The sequence below is a fragment of the Dreissena polymorpha genome, chromosome 14, assembly GCF_020536995.1.
Source record: "Dreissena polymorpha isolate Duluth1 chromosome 14, UMN_Dpol_1.0, whole genome shotgun sequence".
NCBI lineage: Eukaryota > Metazoa > Mollusca > Bivalvia > Myida > Dreissenidae > Dreissena > Dreissena polymorpha.
In genome coordinates, this window is record NC_068368.1 from 45,979,776 (window position 1) to 46,006,810 (window position 27,035).

Here is a 27,035-nt window from a genome sequence, read left to right on the forward strand (position 1 = left end):
TAATGTTTAAACTCAAATAGAAGCGAATACCATGTATGAGCAAAATCTGTCTTTGATAACATGATGTTTTATCCAGCCAGAAAAATCCCCTCAACAATGGGGATTGAACCCGGGACCTCCCAGATCAAAATCAAGCCGACACTACAGCATACTATAGCTATAAAGGCTAGTTCCTATAGCAAGGCAGTATATATATCCTTATACCGGAACCTGCTACACTAACTTATTGTATGCTTTTAATATTATGTAACAAATCATATGAAATTAAATGGTGGGTGTCAAGTTTCTTTTACTCATCAATTCTTGTTCATTAACACCATGATACATAATTTATTAGGAACCTTCAATTCCAAAATTGCATTCCATTAAACATAATTGAATGTTTAGAGCAAACACAAATAGTAAAGGAAATGTAGAATAGAAAAACATCACAAAACACTCCGCTGGGAGGTACTGGCCATCCGCATTTCAGGCGCCGCATTTCAGACATGCGATCCCATATCGGAAGTACAGTCCTCGATTATTATCCTTATATAAAACAAACAAACATTTTCTATTTCAAAACATTTAAAAACTGTTTGTCTATTATCTTACGTTCTATTCGTCTGAAAAGTTGATTATTAACATGTTTTATTAGTTTTCGTTAATATTAAATCAACGATAACATTGTAATATGTTACAAAATTATACAAAAAATGGTTTAAAAATTCCGCATGACATAATCAGTGCGCATGCGTGGTACACGTAAAAATCAACATGGCTGCTTGTCATTCATCGCGATAGACATGAACCAATAGTTTACACTTTACATGGATTTGTTTGAACATTTATACACTGATTAGGGAAAATCTTCAGTGAAGCACATATTTTACGATATCGGCGTAAGTATTTTGCGACAGAATTTCAATTGAAACCTTTACCAAAGAGCTTGCAATATTTTGACAGATTGATCATATGTTTACTTGTTCAACTTCAAGTTGTTGTTTAATGTCGGCGACCCTTTAATGTCTGTCATTGAGATGCCAGTTTCGGTGACCCAAGTTTTTGCGAATACTAGTAAAAATGGGCAATTATGTTTGTCTTTATGTGCACGTTGTTGTTCAAATTGATTATTGCTGTTGTTTTTTACCTAAAATGTTCCTGTTCTTCTGTGGTAAATGATGTTTTTACAATCATGTTTGCATAATATACCATATTTTGAGTGTCTCTAGAAATTGCTGAACATGCCATACGTCCCGATCTCGGCGGGACAGTCCCGCTTTTGGGCCCTTTGTCCCGCCGTCCCGATATGAGACGATTTGTCCCGACATTCGTAAAAAACGATGTAAGGTCTATAGGTTCCCAATAAAATTCGCTATTCAAGCTCTGTTTCGCTAACACTTACCCCCGCTAATCCCTTTATCGCCCCCAATTAACAATCTGATTCTACTTATCGTGTGTACCAGTGTTGTTTATGACACCTTATCAGCGATTTATCGGCTAATTATTGATTTCATCAGGCATTCACACCATGGTGGTCTTCAAGATAGTGGTCGCTTATTGCTATCGATAGTTGTATTAAAATGAAATAAATGTTGAAAATGTGTTTATTTTTGTATTTGTTTGAATCGGTTTACAAAACAATTGTAAAATTAACTCTACGTCATTAATGAGTCTTTTACATTCAATGTTTAGTTCATAAATAGCGGGATAATCCGAATGTGCAATATACCAAAATCGCAACAAACAGTCCAATAAGTGATACCCATCCTGTCTAGTGTAATTGGGTGTAATAATAATAAAAACAACAAGGTGCTATGCATGACAGTTTGACCCTACTCCAATTAAGCTAAAAACCACGAGGTGCTATGCATGACAGTTTGACCCTACTCGAATAAAGCCGCGACAATTGACAAGTAACAAACTGCGCATGGATACGTGCTTAAAAAACATCGCAACAAACAGTAAGTGGTACCCATCTTGTCTTGTGTTATTGTAATAAAAACAACGTGTTGTTATTCATGACAGTTTGACACTACCCCAATACAGCGCCTGACAATTCACACTTCAGTTTAATCTGTGTATATAAGAAGAAAACAAAATATGATTATTAACATTAGAGAAAAATAATTCGAGTAAAGCATCCATAGACTTCTTTTGTCCTTTTGTTTTTGTTGGTGTAAAAACGGTTGAGGCGTTGTTGAGAGTTAAAATGAACACAAAGACGGTTTGCTTCCACCAAAAACCTAACTCTGAAATGTGTACGGCCGCGCATTCCGTGTGTAACTGATGTAACTGTTCGGTAGATAGTTTACTGTAACCCGTACTTTCAGTGTACTGGATAGCCTCCCCTGCGTTAATGTTTGCCATTGAAATTAATATAATGAGTATCGTTGTCGTAATGTTCTAGATTTTGTACTCTAAAAAGATGAATATTATGCTCGTTGTTTGCTATTGTCTTATTTTATAAAACTGTTATTGCTATGTTTTAGATTCCATGCTTCATATCAGATGTTTTATGTCTTGAATAAAAGTATCAAGAGTATTTGTTAGTACTATACTGACTACAGTAAAGGTGGAATGATAAATCGTTTTAGGTGTCCCGCTTTTGGGTCAAATGTCCCGACAATATTTTATGGAATGTCCCGCTTTGGACATAAAAAATTATGGCATGTAAGCTGAAAAATTTAAGAATAAAATATCCTTGGTCATTTGAATTAGTAGCTTTCAATTAATTTGAAGTATTTTTTTAATGTTTTAGTTAGTGAATAAACAGAAATAGCATATGGTACAGACTTTTTCCCAGGCATATAATATATTACAGGTTTTTCTCAAGGCAGTTTTAGCACAGGAGCCCTGTTGTGCCTGAACTTTCAAATCAATATTACAAAATGCTGGATTTCCAATCAATTGCTGTGACAATTGACATTTTCACAAGCGCTTGCAATCTGTGAATCGTATTGTGTTTGGATTCTGAGATAGACCAATCCAATCTCGTACATCCTAATCAGCTGATAATGTTAAAGGGTTAGGAAAGAAATAACTTAACAGCTTAAAGAGTCATGTAAAGGGGTCAATTATGCAGTGCTATCCACGGGCCATTTTATGGTCCATCGTTGGGGCGCTTGCAATTCGAAATCAAGAGTCCGCAGGGGCGCTTGAATTTTTTTTATTAGTATGTATTTTCATTTACTGCAACTAGACATTCTTAAGATCAAAGCGATATCGACTTCGCTGAAAATTGTGAGAGCAGATTTATGATCCTCTGTTAATTATGTCATGTATCTCTTTACCTACCTCTTTACCCGCCTGTCATTGTTGAATGAGCAACACACTCTTAAGCAGTCATACCTGTACCTGCAGTAAGATAATGCAGATGACAAGTTACGTAATTTTCATAAGTTTGTCATTTTATGGCAGTTTGTTGGCTTTGTTATCTTACCTCCACGAAGAAATCTGGGCAACTTACTTAGAAGACTGATGATGGCAACCTGGTGAAATCCTCGTAGATATTGTGCATTTCATGCATAATATGGTCTAAACATTTATTCGACAGTCACACGTAATGCGCTTTAACAAATTATTGTTCAATTAATTAAGGACATCTCTTATGTTCAAGACCATTCGGGGCATTCTCATGCAACAAATGGCAGAAAAATGTATCGAGCACTTTGTGCCGACGCGCGTTAAAGGGGCCGTCCAACAGATTTTGGCATGTTTTGAAGCTTGTCATTAAATGCTTTATATTAATAAATTTAAACATTTGAACTAAAAATCTCCAGTTAAAAAAACAAGAATACAATTTAAAAAAAGAAAAAAAAGTAACCCTCAACAGGGCTGGAACCACTGACCCCTGGAGTCCTGGAGTAAAAAGTCTCCCGCCTAAACCACTCGACCATCCATGCTCATGCTTAAAGCAGATGTATTTTTTACCTTTATAAGCAATCCTCGTAGTATCGCAAAATAAAACGACAACAACAGAACTTTCCAAATTATTCAATCGTTTCGCATCGCCCAACGCTTTATAATTTTCAGGTTTTCAAATCATCAAAAGATGCATATAATAGATATTTAAGAGCATGGTACATGTAAATGGTCAGTATTACTATTTCCTCAAAAATATCATAACTAAAATGAAAATTTGCGAATCTGAAACAACTTTTTTTAATTTTGTCAATTTACCATTCTGTTGGATGGCCCCTTTAAATATTCAACTCGGTACATGGTGTATTGTTATGTTTGCAGTATTGTGTGTGAGGGCCATCTGACGCACGTGATACAAATATGAGTCTTAAAACGTCGTAATGAACTAAAATTGGTTATGTTGATATTGACTGTTGTTTAAACCTTTACAGTACTGTTTTTGTAAACGTTTTTGAGGCTGCAAATAAGGAACACATCAGTTTAAATGTTTAAATGTGATACCCATACACAGAAGTATTTTATTAAATATTGAATTTTTATTAGAAATTCTCTTCTATTATTCTAAAAATCTCTTTTGCATGCAGTATCTTTTATTCCAATTGAAGCAGCTTAGCTGAATTTCAGCATTGAAAAATGTATTCGATCTGGACTTATTTTCTGAACTTTAAAACACTTTCTTTCTTTGATCATTATGCATTTTAACATGAATGGAGGCAGACAGGAGAATTCGGAACTCAGCAAGTAACATGTTATTACAATTATGTTGTCTTATATTTTCTCAACCAACTGAAACTTTCAACAATGTTGACATAAGTAAATGACTTTAAATAATTTTGTGTAAAATAAATATCTCCGATTATTTACAATTAAGTTACAATCTTATTCACATATCATGCTGTCATTTTTTACTGCTATGAAATAGTGAACATTTATTTTAGAATGAGTAACTGGAACAATCCCCAGCAACCAGTTCCCGGACAAGTGCAGTTTTTTGACCCAACAAAATTCCAGTCAGCTGTTCCTGCAAGTCAGCCCAATGTAGGCCATAATGCTGCGCCACAGCATCAGGCAAATAGCCAGGCAGATGGTCAAGGTGGTTGGACTAGTTGGGGAGCATGGGATCCCGGGGCAAATCCATATGCTTCTGATTTCAATGCAGCTGGAGCAGCAGTGGATAAGGATAATGTTGGTCCTGTTCAACATTCAGTCCTAGACCAGCAACAGTGGTATGGCCAAGACCAGTGGAATCAAAGTCAGGGAGATGGTGGTAATGTGATTGAACAGAATGGTTATATTTGGGATCAGAATTCCGGGCAGTGGTTACCTAAGCAACAGGAAGGAGATCCAAATCAGTATGGAATGTACAATCATTACTGGGCGGGACAGAATGGCTATGAAGGGTATGAGTTTCAAGGGAATTCTCAAAATAGTGCTCAGCCTGCTAACGTATCAAATGGGGAATTTATAAGTCAAGGTGAACAAGCTAATTTTGTGCAGTCTCAAAATCCCGAGTTTACAGGAACAAACAATGGGTTCAGCTATGGGGTTGAAAAGGTTCACCAAAATATTCAAGATGTCTCCCAGTCCACTGAAGAGAGTCAGAGTACAGACAGGTCACTTGGAAATGTAGAAGGCGGTGAAGAGGATGGAGTTGATGATGAATACGAAGAAGAAAGTGATGAAACGGATGAGTACTCTGAAGATAGTGATGTTGTTGAAGATGATTCAAATCTTAATTCAATTAGTAATGCTAGTACTGGTGCTATTTTTGAAACTGAGAATGAGGGTTACAAAGGCGGGAGTTCTGGGTTTGATGTTCAAATGTCAAATGAGGGTATACCATTACCCACACATAGTGGAAATCATGTACAAGTAGGGACAGAATTAGCATACCAAATGCAAACATTAAATATGCAAGAAGATAGTGTTCAAAATAGTCAAATGATAGGTGTATTTGCAGAGCCAAATCAGTATGCATCAGCTGTGCCAATGTTTCAACCAACAATCGAGGCATCAAATGTACCTTTATATGTGCAACAAACAGAAAGTTTTAATTACAGCCATGACATTGGGGCAAATGCAAACACTAATATTAATTTGCCTACTGGTATTGTTCAAGCTATTCAACAAGTATCAATTTCCCAAGATCGAGAAGCTGAAAGAAGTGATGATCATTCTGACCCGCCATCAAAGGCCACTACAACCCCAACTTTCAGTGACTGGGAAATGGTGCCCGGTAATATTGGTGAGTCTCAACACCCACCCCCTGTCCTGCAACAACAAAGCACTCATAGTAGAAACGTTTCTCTGGACAATAACGCACCAGTGAAGTTTTTCATCAGCTCAACTAATAGTTCAGCTAGGGTGTCACCAGCTTCTGCGAGTAAAGTGGGTGATGACCTGGAGCATAATGTACAAGAGGCGGTAGATAAACTTCATAAAGCAGTGCCAAGTGTTCCGGAAAAAGATCACAGCGTTCAGACATTTTCTAGCACACTTCCTGAGACCCCAAAACCCCCAGTCCAAGCAGTTGCGCCACCACCTGTTCCTCCAATTTCTGGTCCCTCTGTTGGCGCAAATCCATTTAGGAAGAATAAAACGGATCTACCAAAAGGAAAATCTTCAGAAGATGTCAGTTTGTTATCATCAACCCAACTTGATATGACGCGGCCTAATTTTGAAAATAGTCCTGTGGTATTGGGTTCGACAATATCGCCAATATTGAGAACTAATGGGAATCAAAACAATAATGATGATGAAAGTCCGGAATTTCAGCTTTCTACTAAAACAAAAGACGCATCTGACACACCTAATTCTCGGAAATCAGGGAGTACAGTTCCCGAAAGCCCCATAATGCCAAGGAAAGAAAGTGCGTTCAGGCCCCCAAACCAAGATCCAAAATCAAAACCGATGAAAGCCTCACATGACATTGCTGGCTTTAGCGAGCAGCAACAAAGCAATGAAGTCTCCAAACAAGTTAATCTGGCAAGAAAAGATGGAGAAGAATCTAAAATAATGGAAAGAAAAAATCGTGGTAATGACAGAAAAACACCAGAATGGGAATGGAATGAGAGGAAGAATGACAGAAGGACACCGGATCGTGATATGGGAAACAAAAAGTATGACAGAAGGACACCTGATCGTGATACTGGAAGAAGTGAAAAAGGGAATGAGGAGAGAGAAAGGGGATATATTGACAGGGATAGAGACTACGGGAATAAAGAAAGAGACCGAGGGCGTTACCCTGAAGATAAGCTGGCCTCACGACCCCCAGCAGGAAGCAATGTGGGGGACCGACGTCAGCGACAGTCTGCTTTCCACCATATTCAGACTCACCGGAGTCGAAACAGTGTGTCACCAGCAGCTTCTCTGTTGGATGTAGCAGACAATGTGCCAGCTGTCTCAAATATACTACTTGCTCCTGCAAGGGGTTTAGTGGAAAATACGGACAAGTCTCTCAGCTCCGTAACTGGTCCTTCTGAACTGAACCCTGTCGTGTCTTTAATAAGCTCAATGAGTGAGCAGATCCAAGCCATTGACAAAGATGAAAAGGGTAAAAGAGTATCAAAGAGTAGAGATGACCTTGAACGGGATAGGGATCGCGATGACAGGTATAAGGAAAGGGATATTTCAGACAGAGATCGCTTAAGGGATAATAGGGACAGGAATGACTCAAGGGATCTCGACAGGCCCCGAAAAGGCGATAGAGACAATGAACGTGAAGGTTTACATGGTAACAGGTCCTACGATAATCTGCGAGACAGGAATCTTAAGGATTCTCGATACAACTCTCGTGAACAGTTGAGCATTTATGGTTCACGGAACTCACTGGATGGGGATGAATCGCGGGATCGAAGTCGTCGTGGGAACAGCAGGGACCGAGATAGAGACCGTAGTTACAGAGACGAGTATTACGACCGATACAGGTTAGATTTCAATGTCTTTTATAAAAAATTAAGTATTGCTCAATGATAAAGGTATTATACACGTTGTTTGTTTGTAACTCATGTTTGTGTTAAGATGTTTTGTATAATTTAGTAAAATATACTTGAACTGAGGTTGTGCATGTTAATTTCTTTGATACATGAGTCAATAATGAAATAAGAAGTCTTTGTATCTGAATAATAAGGTTTTTAGCTCTACTGGCCAAGAGCCTGAAGAGCTTATGTCATGGCGTGGTTTCTGTCGTCCATCCGTGCGTGCGTTATACTTTTTCTTGTTTACGCGATAAAGTCCACAGTTTTCATCCGATTCTTTTCAAACTTGTTCAGTGTCTTTGTATTAATGAGGACTCGGACCCTATTGAAAATGGGTTACATCAGAGTAAAAAGTCCAGAATTATCACCCCTTGAATTTGAGAAAATTGTGAAATAAGGCTTGTTTACGCAATTAAGTCCACAGTTTTCATCCAATCATTTCCCAACTTGCACAGTGTCTTTATCTGAATGATGAGTCAAACCCTATTGAAAATGAGCAATATCGGAGTTATAAATCCAGAATTATCTTCCCTTGAATTTGAGAAAAAAAATGAAATTTCAGTTTTTTTATGTGATAAAGTCCATAATTTTCATCCAATTCTTGGCAAACTTGCACAGTGTCTTTGTATCAATGAGGACTCAAACACTTTTTTAAAATGAGCAATATCATAGCAATAAGTCCAGAATGACTTCCCCTTTAATATGATAAAATTTTGAAATCCCGCTTGTTTACGCAATTAATTCCACAGTTTTCATCCAATTATTTCCAAATTTGCACAGTATCTTTATATCAATAAGGACTTGAAGTTCTTGAACCCTATTGAATATGAGCAGTATCGGAGAAATAAGTTCACAATAATCTCCTCATGAATTTGAGAAAATTCTCCTTGTTTGCACGATTAAGTACACAGTTTCCATCTGCTTCTTTCCAAACTTGCACAGTGTTAATAGCAGTAGAGCGATTCAGGCCCTCATGGGCCTCTTGTTGACATTTATATTGTAAATTATTCAAGAAATCACTTTTGCTGTGTTGCCTGTTTCTCACTGACTCCTGTGTATCTCAGAGACAGAGATCGTGACAGGCCCCCTAGCCGCAGCTCCGTGCTGGACGGCAGTCGTCGTGACTACCGGGGAGACAGGGACCGTGACTACTACAGGAGGGAGCGACCTGATAGGGACCGCACTGACAGGGACAGACCAGACAGGGACCGCACTGATAGGGACAGGCCCCGCTCCAGACAAGGTATCTGTTAAACATTTCCCTTTTAGTGATGTCTAGAAAAATTCCATACAAGTGGAAAGTGTTATCCCTGATTAGCCCATGTGAACTGTAGGCTAATCTGGGACTGTATGTGTATACATAAAGTCCAGTTTTCCCACTCTTTTTCTCTCATAAGCAAAGCTTATATAGCTATATGCAACTCGCAGGCTGTTTAGGTTGTATGTGTTTGTCTGCTCATCAGTATTCTAGGGTTGAAAATGAAGCCTTTAAAACTTGAATCTATTAAGAAAGGTCTTTTGATTTTCTAAGTGACTACAAGACTACAAACAGGCCAATATGTGTATCTGAGTGGTAAAGGTTAAAGTGTTTCAAAGTCACAGCAATTTTTTTTTTTACATTTTCATTTTTTTTACATGTGTAAGCATCTTTTTGCACCCCCAAACCCTTCTCCCTTTGATTACATTTTACTTTTTGGCTCACCTCATTCCTTCTAACCTCTCAAGGCTCAGGGCTTGTCAACAATGAAGAATATGTACCTGTAAATATTCTTATAGCTGAGATTAAAGATTGTTCGTGAGCTGACCAACATTCTCGGCAGAGTTGAATCCAATTTATCCCACTTTTACAGCGAAATCGGTTGATTAAAGCCCCGTTTATTAAATTTCATCTATAATCAACGGCAAGGCTATAATCAATGGCACGAAATGACGTCATCAACTGCCGAACCGGGACTACTTTTTCCCACACACCTCGTCACCTGTATTTGCCAAGTGCATCAATAATAAAAACAATCTCAAATGTTTGTCAATCTTAATGACCTTAAAACAAAGGAAAGTAGCAAAAAAACGTGTTTTTTTTTGTCATTTATTTTTATTAAAACCTCAAGTATTAGGTAAATTTAACACTATGCAAATAGGTTCTGTTGTTGTTGCTCCCCTTTGAAGAAGTCAGTGCGAGTTGCTCCCCTTTGACCGTAGAAAACAATCGTCTGGCTCAAGGCTCAGGGCTTGTCAACAATAAAGCTGTTAGAATTTAATAGATTGATATGTATTTAGTTACACAGGTTATTATAAGAATGAAACAATTGCTAATCCTTTCCAATGGCTCCTAGTCCTATCCTAAAATGATTGTGCTGATTGGTTAAAGATTTAGTTTTTAGTTCTTACTTAATTTTTAGTTCCCCCCCCCCACAAGTTGGTGTTTGCAGATGTGTTTCTTATTTATTTTAAGCTGGGCTCAACTCTGAGTTGAGAAAGAAGGAAGAATATGTACCTGTAAATATTCTTATGGCTGAGATTGTTCATGAGCTGACCAACATTCTCGGCTGAGTTGAATACAATATCTCATCTTATGAGTTGAGCTAATAAATTAAAAACGTTTATTATTCTGGACTCTGGTCCTTATTGTTCACCTATTATTGCAGGTGACAGAGACAGGCCGGTGTCTAGAATAGCTGACTCGGAGAGGCCCAAGTCTCGTGGAGACTATGAACGGGAATACAGGGACAAGTATAGAGACAAAGGTAAGTCTGGGCCCTCATTTACAAAACAGCTCTGGGAACATTTGAGAAAATTCCTTAAATTCATAAAATTCCTGAAGTCTTTTTATGCCCTCGGTAGGGTGGCATATAGCAGTTGAACTGTCCATCAGTCAATATGTCAGTGTGTATGTCAGTTTGTCCGTCCGTCCGAAAAAAACTTTAACGTTGGACATTATTGAAGATAGAAACTTGATATTTGGCATGCATGTGTATCTCATGAAGCTGCACAATTTGAGTGGTGGAAGTTCAAGGTCAAGGTCATCCTTCAAGGTCAAAGGTAAAAAAATTTAAAAATATTTCAAAGCGGCGCAATAGGGGGCATTATGTTTCTGACGAACACATCTCTTGTTCTATTTTGTGTGATAATGATTACATTAACATGTTTCTGAAAAAATAGATATTGCTGAAATATAATATTTTTGACTTATGTCAGCAGTTAACACTGGATTTTGCTAAGAAATAATTTGATCAAAGATGTTCCCTGAAGTAGATCTTAAGATCTCCCTTAAGTGCTTTTTGAAAAATTACATTGGTGTGCACTCTTGCATTCTCAATGTTAGCTTCCTTTAAATTATCAATATTACCAATGAATTGATTGTTGCCTCCTTTAAAATGATCCTTTGAAAGGACACATTCCCATTAACAAATGTGGTTCTTTTTTCCTTATTTTGAATGAAACACACATCCATATGAAAACAAATAGATTACTTTAAAATACATAGGATATGTTAAGCAATGTAGTGAAATCATGAATTATAAATATATAAACATCATTTAAATAACATTCATTTAGCACTAGTTGAATTATTAATTAATTAAATTCCATTCTAAAATATTTTCCAATTGCAAGTTCAAAATTTCCCAATCTTTATAGCGTATATAATGTAGTTAGAGAAATGACTGAATGTGTAGCCATTTTGAATTATCTATAAAACAAGAATCATAGACTGAAAATGAATACAAACAAAACACTGCTTTAGAGCACATATCCTGGATTATCATATAAGCTGTGTTTTTGGAAAATAGGGCTTAATGCATGTGCGTACAGTTTCAGTCCAGATTACCCTGTGAAGTCTGCACAGGCTAATTAGGGACGATACTTTCCGCTTTTATTGTATTTTTCTTAGTGAAAATCCAGTTAAGGCAGTAAGTGTTGTGCCTGATTTGCCTGTGGGACTAAACAGGCTCAGCAGGGATGACACTTATGCTCATGCATTAAGTCCTGTTATCCTAGAACCAGGCACGAATACTTCAGGATTCGACTACGAGGACTATTACCGTAGAGGTGGGCAGTACTATGATCGGCAGTACTACGACTACTACTACGGTACTTACGGCCAGCCAGGGGGTGGTTATTATGACGAGTACGGCTACTACAGGACAGACATTGGTCCCCCAAGGTAACGATTAATGCTAAGGTCATGACATATGACATGTATGACCCGAACATTGTGCACTGCAGTCGTATTGTTACTGTTTTGTTTTGAACCATGGAATTTTGCTTACATTTTATGAAAGTTGCATTATTAATAAGTATGAAAATTTTCGAAAAGTGTTTCGTGTCTTAATGTGATCAATATGTAAATTCACTTGAGCTAAACTCCATGTGTTTTTGCTTGACTAGGTTCAGGTATGCACAATGTGTTTTAGTATGCCTTGTATGCAAAAATTTTTGCTTGTTTTGTTATATTGTAAACTTGATTTAAGAATCGTACAAACTAATTTTTAGTTGTTGAAACCTCTAAGGTAGAATATATATATTTTTATATACAAACATTTTTCTTGGCTTCAGGAAAAGGTAAAATGATAATTATCTTTCTTGAATGTGTGGTACCAGATTCTCTTGTGTGTTACCTCCCCTTATCACCTGCTACATGGTGAACAGTTACTTGCCCTTAAAACGTGTTTTTTTCACAGTTCTTTCAGTCGTCTTTTCACAACATAAAAACACATTATTAATAGGAGTCAAGAGTGACAACGCTGTATCTTGATATAGTTATGTCAAGCATATGCAACAGTTTTATGCTCATCTTTCAACATGTGTCAATTTGTATCTTTAATTCATGCAATTGTGCTTTTAACATGTGTAAAAATCTACAAACATAACATAAGTAAATTTGGTTTGCTAATTAACCATCGGGTATATTTCATACACTATTTACCTATCACTTCAACTAGCCTAAGGATGTTAATATAACAATAAAACAGCCTTTGAAAATGCAATAACTTGCGAATTTTGGCGAATCTGTTATAAAGTTTCACATTTTCTGGTTGTGAAAAGTGGCTTTTTCAAGGACTGTTTCATGTATTCTCGATGATAACAATGTCTATTCATTCCAGAGGGTTTTGGTGTTAACTGCCTTTCAACCACTATACCAAGCTACTGACAAACTGAATACTACATGTATGAATTAAACTCCAAGACTTATATTTTCCAAAGTTTAATTTTGCGGTTATGTTTATCATCGTGTCAATTAAAAAAAAAATATGTAAAAAGGACCATTATATTGAAACAGTGATTAGCTACCTTGGCAAAATTTTGCTATCTTTTGGAATCTTTATTTAATTCCTGAATCTTCATTGTACAAAAATGTTCAACTTCAACTTGGCTGAAAAATTGCCAGAATTACATAAGTGATCATATATAAAAGTAGGTTTTTTTAACAAACACAAAAGGTTAAAGTATGCAATCGCTTGAATGCAAAATGCATGAACATGTGAATATGATAAGTTATCAGCATTTGGTTCAGTATTGTGCTGAGGTTGAAATGTAATATGACAGCAGGCTTGGGTTTATAGTGGTTGTTGTACTTTTGTATAATTAGTTAAATATGTGCATGGGTCAAAACTTTGTAATTTTTGAATGAGTTTAAAAAGCATGTCAATATATAGGTTAATTAAACTTCTATTAACGCATTTTACTGATTTTTAAATTTGATGTGCTCTCTGGGATTAATTTTTGCAAAACCATGCATTTATTTTTAAATTTGTTTTGGTGACAAGGGAGTTAATCCAGTCTGCACATATTGAATTAATGGCTGATCCTGCATGCTTGATTACGTCCCCTTTGCCCGCTAGGTACCCCGACCCTTACCAGATGCGAGCCCGCACGGGTACCCCAGGGTCCCTGTCAGAAGGGGGACAGGAAATGTAAGTATGATTGCCTCCCCTGGCTGCCCATGGAGTTTGCTTTTCCTATATGGAGTTCGCGTTTCCTTGTTCCCTGGCTTACAGCTTTATAGTGCGATAGTTACCGCAGAGTTTGTTTGGCGTAACTTGCTTAATTGCTTTGCCTCATGACTTCAGAATTTGTGATCTCAAATGTCAACCTATAAGTAATCTTGTTTCACGCTAGGTCTTATAATAACCTGAATTTTGGGGTTTTTCCAGCAATTGTTTTTTCTCAATAGGCTATTATAAGTTTGTACATGTAGTTCAAACTTCTTTCTTATTTATAAATTGAAAGTTAACTTAAAAGTGTTGTCATAGCCCTGACTTCATCTGCAAGACACTTTTCATACCCACTCATTCCGGATTATTTGCCTTTGAATATAGTTTGTCTTGATAAAATCACCCCAGGAAACCCGATACCTTGCGGGTCGTGTAATACCATAGAGGACAGTGCTGTGCATTTTGGCATATGGTTTCCTGGTCTTCCCTAGATGGTATCAATGTTTTCCCAACATGGTCATTAAAAACGCAAATTTCTCCACAATAAATACTTTTCTGGAGAAACCCTGCTGAGAGGTTATGGCAGACACGTGAAAGTTTGTATACATGTAAATCCTTTAATACCAGTAATGGTAGTGGCTTGCAAATTAAAGCAGTTTGTTCTCCCCTAAATGCCTGAACATGGCCCTTTTTGCCCGATCTTCTACTTCAGGGAGCAACATTTCTTTCATTTTTTAAAGAAAATTTGTCAGGATTTTTTCTACATGTAGGCCAATACCTTTGTTATCAATGTTAATACACAGTTGTTTCAAATTGGACTTTGAAAAAATTATTTTTTCCAATGTACTTACCCTATGTAAGTTCATGCCAAAATACATAGCACTGTCCCCTATGGTATTACACGACCCGCAAGGTATCGGGTTTCCTGGGGTGAAATGCTGTGCGGGTTGAAGTAATGTTTGTGACAAAGCTTTAGTTAGGTTTGCTTAAAATTGAAATTTTTGTTGAAAATGAAGTCACAAATTCTTGAAGTTATTGGGCAAATCTTCATATAGATATTAATCACTTTCGAATTTAGTAGCTGTTACAATACTCATGGTCATTGCGACATCGTGGAGTTCTGGTGATCACTATAATATTTACTTCTGACAAAGAAATACTCATGTACATACTCTTATCCGATCCAATTATTAAAACTGTGATCTTTTACAGCTGTTCTTCCTGTGTAAAACTCGCCCAATTATAATTAATATTTTGCTTAGTACGCGATTGACTTTTTTATTGGCAAGTTAAGTCCAAGTTTTCTTTAACTATAATATCAGTCAAATTGTTTTAATTTTAAATCGCTGTTTTAAGATTTAAGCATCAAACATAGATTCTTAGATAAAGAACTCACATGAGATTGCATATGGGCTGTGTGTTATGTAAGGGAGTGGAAACCAGAAATTAAATCATTCCCACCCGGACATTAACATACTAAAAATATGCGTTTTTGTTGATGAAATTCTTATTTACAGCAAAGATGTGACAACCTGTTGCACATTTTTATTGTGCAGATAATGTTGTGCTTGAAAAGCATTAGCGTAGAATGCATCTTGAAATGTTTGTTCTGTCTTTTGCATTTGTGGTACATGTATTGAATAATTAGTATTGATTGCATTGTTAAATGATATTTTATTGAATGTGGCATTGGTTTGTTACGATTAAAATGCTCATTCCTAATCCAGTTGAATGTGCCATGACAGCATGCTCATATTAATTTAGTAACAGATTACATTGTATGTCATTTACATGTGCTTTTGGATGTCAATACTCAACACTAATCTTTTTTTGAATGTTATAGTTACTAATGCTGGGATTTTTCTACTGACCGAATACAGATTATTTTAATAACCAAATAGTTATGTGTGGATATGGGTAAAATTGACAATTTATTCGCGTTTTAATAAATTTATTAAAGGTGTATTATTGTTAACAATATTTGGCCATTAGAAAAAACATGATGTAGGATTTTTAACAGATATTCACCAATTTAGAACAGAATCTCAGCATGGATTGATAAATGACATAAACACATATTATCATTTATGAACAATGGTTTTAATTTCTGAACATGTGTGTGTTTGATTTTCACTCATGTATTACTGTATTTTCCACTTATGTTTTACCAGAAGTGGTACCCTACCCTTACCAAAATTTGACATGAAGTATGCTCTCCCTATGAAATATGATGAATTGAATGGTAGTTGCCGATTAATCCACTTACACCAAATATACTAAATGATATAGTAGAAAAATCCTTTTTAACACGATTTATACTTCTTTTGCACATGTTTTCCTTTGGTTATGTTTTTCCTTTTCTGTTTATTTTGCATTCTTTTTGTTTCCTCGTTTAGTGCTAGTTTAGCGGAAAAGAATAAAAGTTCGGCAGACAAATCAGATAGCAAAAAGAGGTAAAACTTTCATTCAGCGTGTAGCCAATAGAGGGAGTGGACAAAAATGTATCTTAGACTGTATACTGTGTGGAATCTGACTGGAAATATATTTACAAAGAAATTATTGTTAGTCCCCTACCAGTTTCCCGGGAGGGGACTTATGGTTTGCGCTCTGTGTGTCTGTCAGTCTGTCCGCCACACTTTTCTGGATCCTGCGATAACTTTAAAAGTTTTTAATATTTGTTCATAAAACTTGAAACATGGATAAATGGCAATAAGGACATTATGCATGTCATTTCATTTTGTTCTGGTTGCTATGGCAACAAATATATATAAAAAATTAATCTGACAATGGTGGAGCCGGTAGGGGACTTGTTTATTATAGTAAATAAAGGAAATGTTTTACGCTTGCAGTAGGATCGTATGTAAATTGAAAAGTTTTATACATTAAAGCAGATATACTTGCGTAGCCTTGTCCTCTAACAAGGGCATTTTTATATCCCCGGTAGGGTGGCATATAGCAGTTGAACTGTCCGTCAGTCCGTCCGTCTGTCCGTCCGAAAACTTTAACATTGGCCATAACTTTTGCAATATTGAAGATAGCAACTTGATATTTTGCAAGCATTTGTATCTCATGAAGCTGCACAATTTGAGTGGTGAAAGGTCAAGGTCATACTTCAAGGTCAAAAGAAAAAAAATACAATCCAAGGGAAGTAATAAGCTTTAAAAGGGAGATTATTTCTAAACCTGCCAAATGATGTATTGAAATTTTATTTCAAAGCGGCGCAATAGGGGGCATTGCGTTTCTGACAAGCACATCTGTTGTTACATTATATTTTTATTATATATAGACTAAATGCAATACTAGCTAGGCTGCTAATAGTAGAAATAACATATAACAACATGTAATAAACGATTTTAATATGAACTGTAGATTTAATATACGATTTCAATAATGAAGAAAATAATGATCCAAAGATTTTATGCATTCAAAAAATTGAATAACCTATTCAACAAGATATATATAAAACTATTTATTTCTATATTTTTTTTTTTTTAAGTTAAAATAGTTTTATAACATCAATTTGTCTACATTTATTTTTAGATTGTATGGTTTAGTTTCACATTACACATGTATAACTCTTATTCTGAAACTTTACATAAATTGTGTTTATTTACCATCGTCTGTAACTTGTAAATTATTTAATAAAATGTGTCATCAATATCATTTGACATAAAGTCATGATTGTAGTTTGAAATGTCCATTTTCTGTTAGCTACACAAAATTTGGAAAAATGTAATGAGTAAGACTCGCAGTCAGTTCAGGTTTTATGCTGTTTGCTGCTCGTTATTATCTTTAGGTAAGACATGAAGCCTTTAAAACTCGATTTTAGTAAAGAAGATTTTAAATGTTATTAGATTTTCTAAGGGACCATTAACGTGTCAAAGTGCATTTATAAAGGGTAAAGGGTTAATAATAACTTAAGTCAGAGGTTGAGTTAAGGATTCAACTGCCTCTTGCCCAGATGGCAAGTTAAAACCCTGAAAGGGCAAGCAGTTGTCCGATTGCCCAGATGGCAAGTTTAAACCCTGAAAGGGCAAGCAGTTTTCTGCCTGCCCAGATGGCAAGTTTAAACCCTGAACATGAAAGCAGTTGTCCCCTTGCCCAGATGGTAAGTTTAAACCTATAACGGGCAAGCAGTTGTCCCCTTAAGTTAACCCTTGCTTGAGTTCAGGAATTAAGTTCATTGGATAATTGAAAAGTTGCTTATTTTAAAAAAAAGAAACAAACATGACTTTAAAGGGAAATGAAGAGTTAATGTATATGTGACTACATTTTTTAGCATTTTGTATGATTACAGTGTAATTTTGTCAAAGCTCTTAATATTTTCTTTGAATTTATATTGTGTTTTTGTCCAGAATAAATATTATATTGAGAAATAATTGTTCAACAAATTGTAACTATATAGGAAATGTCAGCAGAATGTCAGCTACTGTTTATGTTCCTTCACAAGCTGTGTAGTCCTTCTCTTCATATGGGCCGTGCTCTGTGAAAAGGGGGTTTAATGCATGTGTGTTAAGTGCCGTCCCAGATCAACCTGTTAGTCTGCACAGGCTAATCAGGGACAACACTTTCTGCCTAAACTTGATTTTGGTAAGAAGAGACTTTCTTTAAACGAAATATATCATAAAAGCAGAAAGTGTTGTCCCTGATAAGCCTGTGCAGACTGCAGAGGCTAATCTGGGACGACACTTTACGCACATGTATTAAACCTCTTTTTCACAGAGCACGGCACATATTATATATTTATTCACTTTTTCTGCTAACATAGAGCTATCATTGAGCTAGGCTTGGTGAACACATGGGGTACCCTTTTTTTAATGCGTAATTTTTAATGCGTATTTAGGATTAATAGCCAGACTCAAAGTTAAATATTACATTCTTATTTTCTACTTGATACCCTTTGCCTTGTGTTATTTTGGCAATGCTTGTGCTGTGTAATTATCAGTCCAAATGTGCAGCATTAAGTCTCCATTAATACATGCATTAATATGCAAAACTGAACTTCACATATACAAAAATTAACCCAAAGAACAAATAAAAATGTATGCATGCACTATACGTTTTAGTTTTAAATGTTTGGAACTAGAAGCTTAAAGGTATTTTTTCATTGTATCTGTGTGTTAGTCTTTGAAAACCTATATACATGTATTCGTGTCAGTATTATGAAATATTTATTTATTTAAACTAAGAAATACTCCTTGGTAGTAGTCAGTTTTTACAAATTTTCAATGAAATGTTTTTTTAACCATTTCCCACTCAAAAGCAAAGTAAAAATGCCTATGTGCAAACAGCAAAAAACCAGAACAGCCAGGAGTAACTCGCAGTCTGTTGATGTTTTATGCTGTTTGCTGCTCATCAGTATCTAAGGGATGGAAATGAAGCCTTTAAAACTTGAATCTAGTAAGGAAACGTTAAAGAAAGTAACAGAAATATGTAGTTTCAATGTGAGGAAAATTAAGAATGTTCAAATTAAAAGTTGTTTACATTTCATGTTTAAGGCTGAAGTTTTTATGTGTTCCCTAAGACAGTTATGAGTATGAACTTGTCCAAATTGATTTTTTACTGTTTTCACAATTTTACTGGGCCAAAGTTAGAAAACTAATTGCATTTCTGTAGGGATGTAAGAGATTAACCGGTTAACCTACCGAAACGTCCAGTTAACCGGTTTCATTTTCGGGAAAAGCTTAACCTTAATTATTTTTTATTATGCTTTTTTAATGGAATCATTTGAGCGATTTTACGTCTTGCGTGTAACATACTGCCTACTTGCGCCTGCGTCAAATTAGAACAACATGACGCACCATCCGAAATTACTTGTGTTTCTATACAGTACATGTAAGAGCGGTATGACGTGTTTAATGTATAAATGTACATCACCATGCTTTCTACTAAAGGTTTTTTGGTTAACCGGTTAATATGTGGTTACAACAAAAGGTTAACCGGTTAATGTTTTTTGTAACCTCTTGCATCCCTACATTTCTGTAATTAATAACATTCTTAAAGTCTCTGGCGTTTTGATGTATATGCCTATTTACATTTAAATGTTTAGAACCAGTAAAAATTGCTTAAGTGATTTACATATTTATATTTGTGAGCAAATGAAAAGGATTTTACATAGAATTAGGATCTGAAAGTTGACCTTAAGTTAAGATTTCCCTTAGACGCTTGTGAATAGTGGTTCTGTGCTGTATATCAAACAATAAACTTTCTCAATTTCCAAACATATAACAAATTGACGCTCATATTCCCAATTTTCACTGGTAAAGGTCATATCCCAAAATTGGAGAGAAAAAGCCCTGCCTGTGTTTCAGGTTTGAGTATCCTCCAGAGTTGTATGACTATTCCCGTACCGGCTACGAGGATTACCATGGTTACGAATACAACGGTTACAGATGGGACCCGGATGTATCGGCGTGGGTCGAAACAACTAGTGAGTGCATGTTACAAGTCTTGCATCAATTTATATTCTGGTGATGGGGGACACAAATATTTTAAGACTTCACATTTCCTGCAGGGCTAGTTCCTTACAATGTTCACTCGTCCTGCAAACACATACACTCGTCCTTTAAATGAGTATGAAATAAATATTGCAAGGGGCTGATATGACGTATAAAGTTTACATATCACTTCTGAAATTTGTTAATTGGGATTATATTTAAATATTTTTTTACGATTTGAGAATGCTTGGTCTGATCATGTACAGACTTTTTTGTTTGTCTTTTGTATCAAATGCTTGTTTGCTATGTGTTTAAGACCTTTCAACATCGCCCTCATCCCTTTAAAAAAAAAACATGCGTATGTTTGTCATTATGCAGAGGAAATTCAGATTGGTTTTAAAACCTACCTTGCTGTTAGATTTGCTCTGAAAAATCAATACTCACGGTGGATGCCGTTTGGTGGTTCACTTTCTTATACCACACAAACAGTTTTCACCAAAAATCAATATTTACTCCGGACACAGTCCAGCTTAACAACTAACACATGCTGTATGAAATTGAAAATAATAACTGTCTGTTAACTCGAGTTCTACTTGCGGAATAGATATCCTTTTAGAGCAGGTTTTTAATTCAATGAAAAATAGTCTTTGTGATCAGAAAAGACATCAGATGATTTTCACTTGTCCTGTAGAACTAGTAATTGTAGTAATGTTAATTCCGTATTCACATGTCCTAATCATGGTGTTGTCTGGTCACACAGGGAATATGAATCCACAGAATCAGAGAGTGGAAGTGACATGTGATGTTATTTGTTATAGCCATTTCAATTTCCCCTACCTCTTATTCAAGTGGTGCAGTTTCCACAAAAACTTGATATATATTCTGTATTAATTTTTTTTTTACTTTCTCAGCGGACGTTATACCACAGCGTCAAACCCCAGAGAAGTTCATGATTCCACATCGCCGTGCTGCGTTCGGTCCCAACGGTCAGCTGGTCAGTGTGCTGCCCAGTCGGCCTGCTGACGGGGAGCCAGCCACAGTGGAGATCCACAACGTACAGGCAATGCTGGAGGTGAATCAGGAGTCACAGGAACTGGCAGACTTCCCTGGGCCCCTAGTCAGGTAGAGATAATTGCTATTGCTTTACTTGTTTTAATGACATTACCTTCTTTGTGGATAGAGTGCTTTTTTGTTTTCTTTCATAGAAGAGGCCATAATAGAATGTCATGAACCTTAGAAATTTTATAAATCAGCAGTTTCATTAAAAAAGATTCTTACTTCAGAATTCACTACAGATCTTGGGAAAATATATAAATCCCTGAATTCCAACATAAATAATAATTGATTATCCACTGGAAGCACCAACAATTATCTCTATTCTAAATTTGCATGAATATCTTGTATCATAAATATTTGATTACTGTGAAATGTTTCCAGGGGCGACACTCACAAGAATGACGTGCTGCTGTACTGTCAGAGCAAGGCACGAGCCTGCGCAGAGAACATGGCGCTGGAGGACCGAGACTCTGCGGAACTGATTTGGCGCTTCCTGGAGCTTCTCATCAAGCAGAACGGCGTAAGTCGTCTATGGAACATAAGAATTTGGAAAAAGAAATCAAGATGTTTTGTTTTTGGATTTCATTAAATATTGAAAAGTGGAATATCCTAGCCTCTTATTCTGCAGTGCTCCAGCTAGGCCTAAATCGAAGGGCGCCGCGCCCTGCCCTCCCGAACCTCCGCCCTGCCCCCCCGAACCTCCGCCCTGCCCCCCCCCCCCCTCAAAAAAAAAAAAAAAAAAAAAATTTTTTTTTTTTTTTTTTTTTTTAATATGATAATTCATAAATCTCTTATTACATTGTAATTAGTTTAATCCTCATTGTAGACATTATATTTGAATGGTTTAATAATAATGGGAATAATACAATTATTTATAACATATAAATTAACATGCAAATAAAAGCATTCCAGAAAAACCCGCGCGCTCGAACGTGCCCTTTTCACAAAATACTGCGCGTCGAAAGTGCCCTTTTCACAAAATACTGCGCGTCGAAAGTGCCCTTTTGACAAAAAAGCCACCCTGCCCTTTTCAAATTCTAGCTGGAGCACTGATTCTGGATATGCTGTTCATACTATTTGTAAGTATGAACACATAATTGAAATAAAGCTGTAAAAACCTTAGGTCGGTTTAAGAAGTCTTTGCAAATGTCCACAGGCCCTCGGAAAAAGCCAGTTAAACTGCATTAGGTCTGGCCGATTAGAAATTTTAGGTTGAGTACTACATGTAATTAGTAGTTTTTTGGTAACTGACAAATACTAGTTACTTTTGTTCTTTTACTCTTGCTTCTTTTCTCCCGTATGACTGTGGTGGGTGTGGGCATAGCAGACTTTTTGCAGACTTTCCTTTTCTCCCATTCAGACGTTGGTGGGCACGGACATAGCTGACCTCCTGCTGCAAGGTCACGAGCCCACAACCCAGGACTACCGCAAGACTGGCATGCAGATCACGCCTAGCAGCGACCACCTCGAGGCAGACGAGGCAGAGAGCGATGTGAGCGACCCCCAGCGGCTTTCAAGAGGGACCACTCCGGTCGATAGGGTATTGGTCAACAAAGGGAGGTCACTGGAGGAATGCACGGACAGGTTCCGGCATCTGTTGATGTACGGCAGGAAAAAGGTGAGGGTGTTTTTATGGAAAGATAATTGTGTGCTTTTTAGCTCATCTATTTTTTGAAAAAAAATTATGAGCTATTGTCATCACCTTGGCGTCGGCGTTGGCGTCGGCGTCCGGTTAAGTTTTGCGTTTAGGTCCACTTTTCTCAGAAAGTATCAATGCTATTGCATTCAAACTTGGTACACTTACTTACCATCATGAGGGGACTGGGCAGGCAAAGTTAGATAACTCTGGCGTGCATTTTGACAGAATTATGTGCCCTTTTTATACTTAAAAAATTGAAAATTTTGGTTAAGTTTTGCGTTTAGTTCCACTTTTCTCAGTAAGTATCAATGCTATTGCATTCAAACTTGGTACACTTACTTACTATCATGAGGGGACTGGGCAGGCAAAGTTAGATAACTCTGGCATGCATTTTGACAGAATTATGTGCCCTTTTTATACTTAGAAAATTGACAATTTTGGTTAAGTTTTGTGTTTAGGTCCATTTTATTCCTTAAGCATCAAAGCTATTGCTTTCATACTTGCAACACTTACTAACTATCATAAGGGGACTGTGCAGGCAAAGTAATGTAACTCTGACTGGCATTTTGACAAAATTTTGTGCCCTTTTTATACTTAGAAAATTGAAAATTTGATTAAGTTTTGTGTTTAGGTCCACTTTATTCCTACAGTATCAAAGCTATTGCTTTCATACTTGCAAGATTTATGAACTATCATAAGGGGACGGTGCAGGCAAAGTTATGTAACTCTGACTGGCATTTGGACGGAATTATGGGCCCTTTATACTTAGAAAATTGAAAATTTGGTTAAGATTTATGTTTTGGTCCACTTTACCCCTAAAGTATCATAGATATTGCTTTCATACTTGGAACCTCACAAACTATCATAAGGGTACAGTAAAAGGACAAGTTGCATAACTCTGGTTGTCATTGTTACGGAATTATGGCCCTTTTTTGACTTAGTAACTTTTAATATATGGTTAAATTTTGTGTTTCGATCCACTTTACTTCTTAAGTATCAAGGCTATTGCTTTCAAACTTCAAATACTTACATGCTATCATGAGGTTACTGTACCTGGCAACTTGAATTTTACTTTGACCTTTGAATGACCTTGACTCTCAAGGTCAAATTATTAAATTTTGCTAAAATTGCCATAACTTCTTTATTTATGATTAGATTTGATTGATACTTTGATGAAACTACTCTTACCTGACATACCACAATAGACTCCACCCAAACCATCCCCCGTGCCCTCCCCCCCTCCACCCCTCACCCCTCCCCGCTAATTTTTTTTTTTTTTTTTTTTTTTTTTTAAGATCATCTCACAAATGACCACCACACCCTCACACTATACCCCCCCCCACCCCCCCACCCCACCCACCCCAATTTTTTTTTTTTTTTTTTTTTTTTTTTTTTTTAAGATCATCTCACAAATTACCACCACACCCTCACACTATACCCCCCCCCCTCCCATTTTTTTTTTAAAACTGTTATGTTTGAAATACCGTCCAACCATCGCACCCAAACCCCCCCCCCCCCCCCATCGCCCCCCCAACCCCCCCCCCCCCCCCCCCGATTTTTTTTTTTTTTTTTTTTTTTTTTTCACTTTTTTGGAAGATAATGTAATAAATGTCCACAACCCCACACTATACACCCCTCTTCACTCCACTCCTCCCTCCTTTGTGATTGAAAATGAGAGTCCCTTCACCTTTAAAAAGAAAATAGATGAGCGGTCTGCACCCGCAAGGCGGTGCTCTTGTTCTAACGTTAGAAATGGTTGCTGTGCAAAAATTTGTAAGTTCATTGGGATTTTCTTTGACTCTCATGTTGTGAGTTTTTCTCCCAGATTTTAAGAAATGTTACTATTGACTTTCCAGATTTCCAATGTACAAGTCAAAAGAATAATAGAAATACTCGTCAATTTTATCATTTAAGATTCAAAATAATAATATAAGACGAAAGAGGAACAAAAATCTGACAGACTCAGGACTGTTAGCTTTCACATCAGTTTTGAGCCATTGAAACTAAGGAAAGCGTATTTTGCATTAGAGTTGTCAAGAACAACCTTGTTATTGCCCCATTTTCATAAAAAGAAATTGTGTTGCTGGAACTATTGTCATATATAGTTACAAATGAAACATGGATAAATGCATTTCACGATCTGGTATATAATGGATTTGATATAAAAAAATACATGGTTTACATAACACGAAACCCAAATACTATTTAATTCTGTTCTTATGACATATGTGTAACTTGCACAATAACAACTTATTCTTTGACACAGGATGCATTAGACTGGGCAATGAAGAACAACTTGTGGGGCCATGCCCTGTTCTTGGCTAGTAAGATGGACCCCAGGGCACATGCTAGTGTCATGTTGAGGTGAGACTGATTCCTGCTTCTAGTTGCTGTCCTTTCATCTGATATTTGCCTTTGCTTGTGCCCCAAGACTGCTTTGAAAATAAAAAAATTCTTGACAAATTAATAGTCTTTGTGACTTGTATTGATTTGAGATTGATACATGCTTTTATTAACCAGGTTTTGGGAAGGAAAAAACTGGTTATTAGATTGGCGAATGTCGGCTGGCGGGCTGGCAGGCGGGCGGAACAAGCTTGTCCGGGCCATAACTTTGTTGTCCATTGTGCGATTTTAAAATCATTTGGCACGTTTGTTCACCATCATTAGACGGTGTGATGTGCTAAAGAATTACGTCAATATCTCCAAGGTCAAGGTCACAATTTGATTTCAAAGGTCAAAAATGGCCATAAATGAGCTTGTCTGGGCTATAACTTTGTCGTTCATTGTGAGATATTAAAATCATTTGGCACATTTGTTCACCATCATTTGACGGTGTGTCGCGCGAAAGCATTATGTCAGTATCTCCAAGGTCAAGGTCGCCACAACTTAAAATCGATTACTGTGTGTAATATCGCCTCCTTTCAGCTTATTTTCTCCTTTGTTTGTGCAAAGACTATGCTACAAATAATTTTTTACGTGAGCTTATTTCTCAAATAATGAATAGTTTTGTTGAAATCATTCAAGGGAGGTAAGGTATCCCCCCTCCCCTCTTTTAGGTATTTGCACAAAATTAAATTTGTATTCACCCACAACCCAGTAGTTTAAGGGGATATATATAAATGACTTTTTCTGTTGCTGCATACAATAAGCATGTTGCTGCCATCCAGGTCATACTCTTAGGTCAAGGTCTAAGTGCTACCATCCTTGTAAAGGTAAAGGTCAAAATGAAGCACTTATTGTCATTTAGTGAATTTTATGGTGCCAGATTATCGTTTGAAGTCTTTACAGGCTTATCAGGGACGATACTTTCCACGTGTATGAAATTGTTCCTTTTAAGGAAGTCTCTTCTAAATGCAAATCCGGTGGAAAGTGTCATCTCTAATCAGCCTGTGCAGACTTTGTAAAGTAATCTAGGAAAATACTTTGCATAAAGCCAGGTTTTCCCAGACTGCAACTCAAATATGAGTGGTGTTATGCTTTTATGACATTTTTCGTTTAAATGAAGTCTCTTAGCAAAAATTCCAATTTAGGCGGGAAGTTTTGTCCCTGATTAGCCTGTGCATACTGCACAGGCTAATCTGGGCCGACACTTTACGCACATGCATTATGCCCAGTTTTCTCAAAACAACACTCATATGTAAGAATTGATTAGCGTGAAACTATTTTAACTGTTCAACATCAAATACAATAGTTTCATACTGGACTGTCTGTTGTAATGTTCAGGTTTGCCAATGTGGCCATGCGGATGAATGACCCATTACAGACGCTCTACCAACTTATGTCCGGCAGACAGCCTGCGGCAGTAACAGTGAGTGACAAATGTTCACTTTTCTTATTCTTGTGTTTAACCCTTTCACTCTCAGAAGGAAACAGTGCCCTTGATTTCCCCCATTAAAAAAGTATACTTTTTTCCCCTATTTCAGCTAAAAATTCCCCCTCTCACCAAAAAAAATATTTGTTTTTACTTTTATACTTATGTTGCCAGCTGGTATCGTGCTACTAACCTTTGATGCAATGTATATTTATGTAAATTACATTGAAATAAATTAATTTTAAGTGTTGAATGGTTGGTGAAAAGATCTTCTAAAAT

At 36.6% G+C, this 27,035-nt stretch overlaps 1 protein-coding gene across 4 annotated transcripts in view; it reads left to right on the forward strand.

Moving 5' to 3' along the window:
* The first annotated feature begins 483 nt into the window (after positions 1–483).
* LOC127857963 (uncharacterized) overlaps positions 484–27,035 on the forward strand; it is a 261,868-nt gene continuing 235,316 nt past the window's right edge. For 2 of the 4 annotated variants that reach the window (XM_052394747.1, XM_052394748.1), the window contains exons 1-13: positions 484–881; positions 4,842–7,829; positions 8,945–9,123; positions 10,526–10,624; positions 11,877–12,042; positions 13,721–13,792; positions 16,210–16,266; positions 20,125–20,243; positions 21,162–21,372; positions 21,688–21,826; positions 22,667–22,924; positions 25,212–25,309; positions 26,669–26,753. In XM_052394747.1, the coding sequence (XP_052250707.1) occupies positions 4,843–7,829; positions 8,945–9,123; positions 10,526–10,624; positions 11,877–12,042; positions 13,721–13,792; positions 16,210–16,266; positions 20,125–20,243; positions 21,162–21,372; positions 21,688–21,826; positions 22,667–22,924; positions 25,212–25,309; positions 26,669–26,753 (4,470 nt within the window). In that variant the 5' untranslated portion in view covers positions 484–881; position 4,842. The remainder of the gene's footprint in view (positions 882–4,841; positions 7,830–8,944; positions 9,124–10,525; positions 10,625–11,876; positions 12,043–13,720; positions 13,793–16,209; positions 16,267–20,124; positions 20,244–21,161; positions 21,373–21,687; positions 21,827–22,666; positions 22,925–25,211; positions 25,310–26,668; positions 26,754–27,035) is intronic. The other 2 variants (XM_052394751.1, XM_052394750.1) reach the window with 2 other exon arrangements.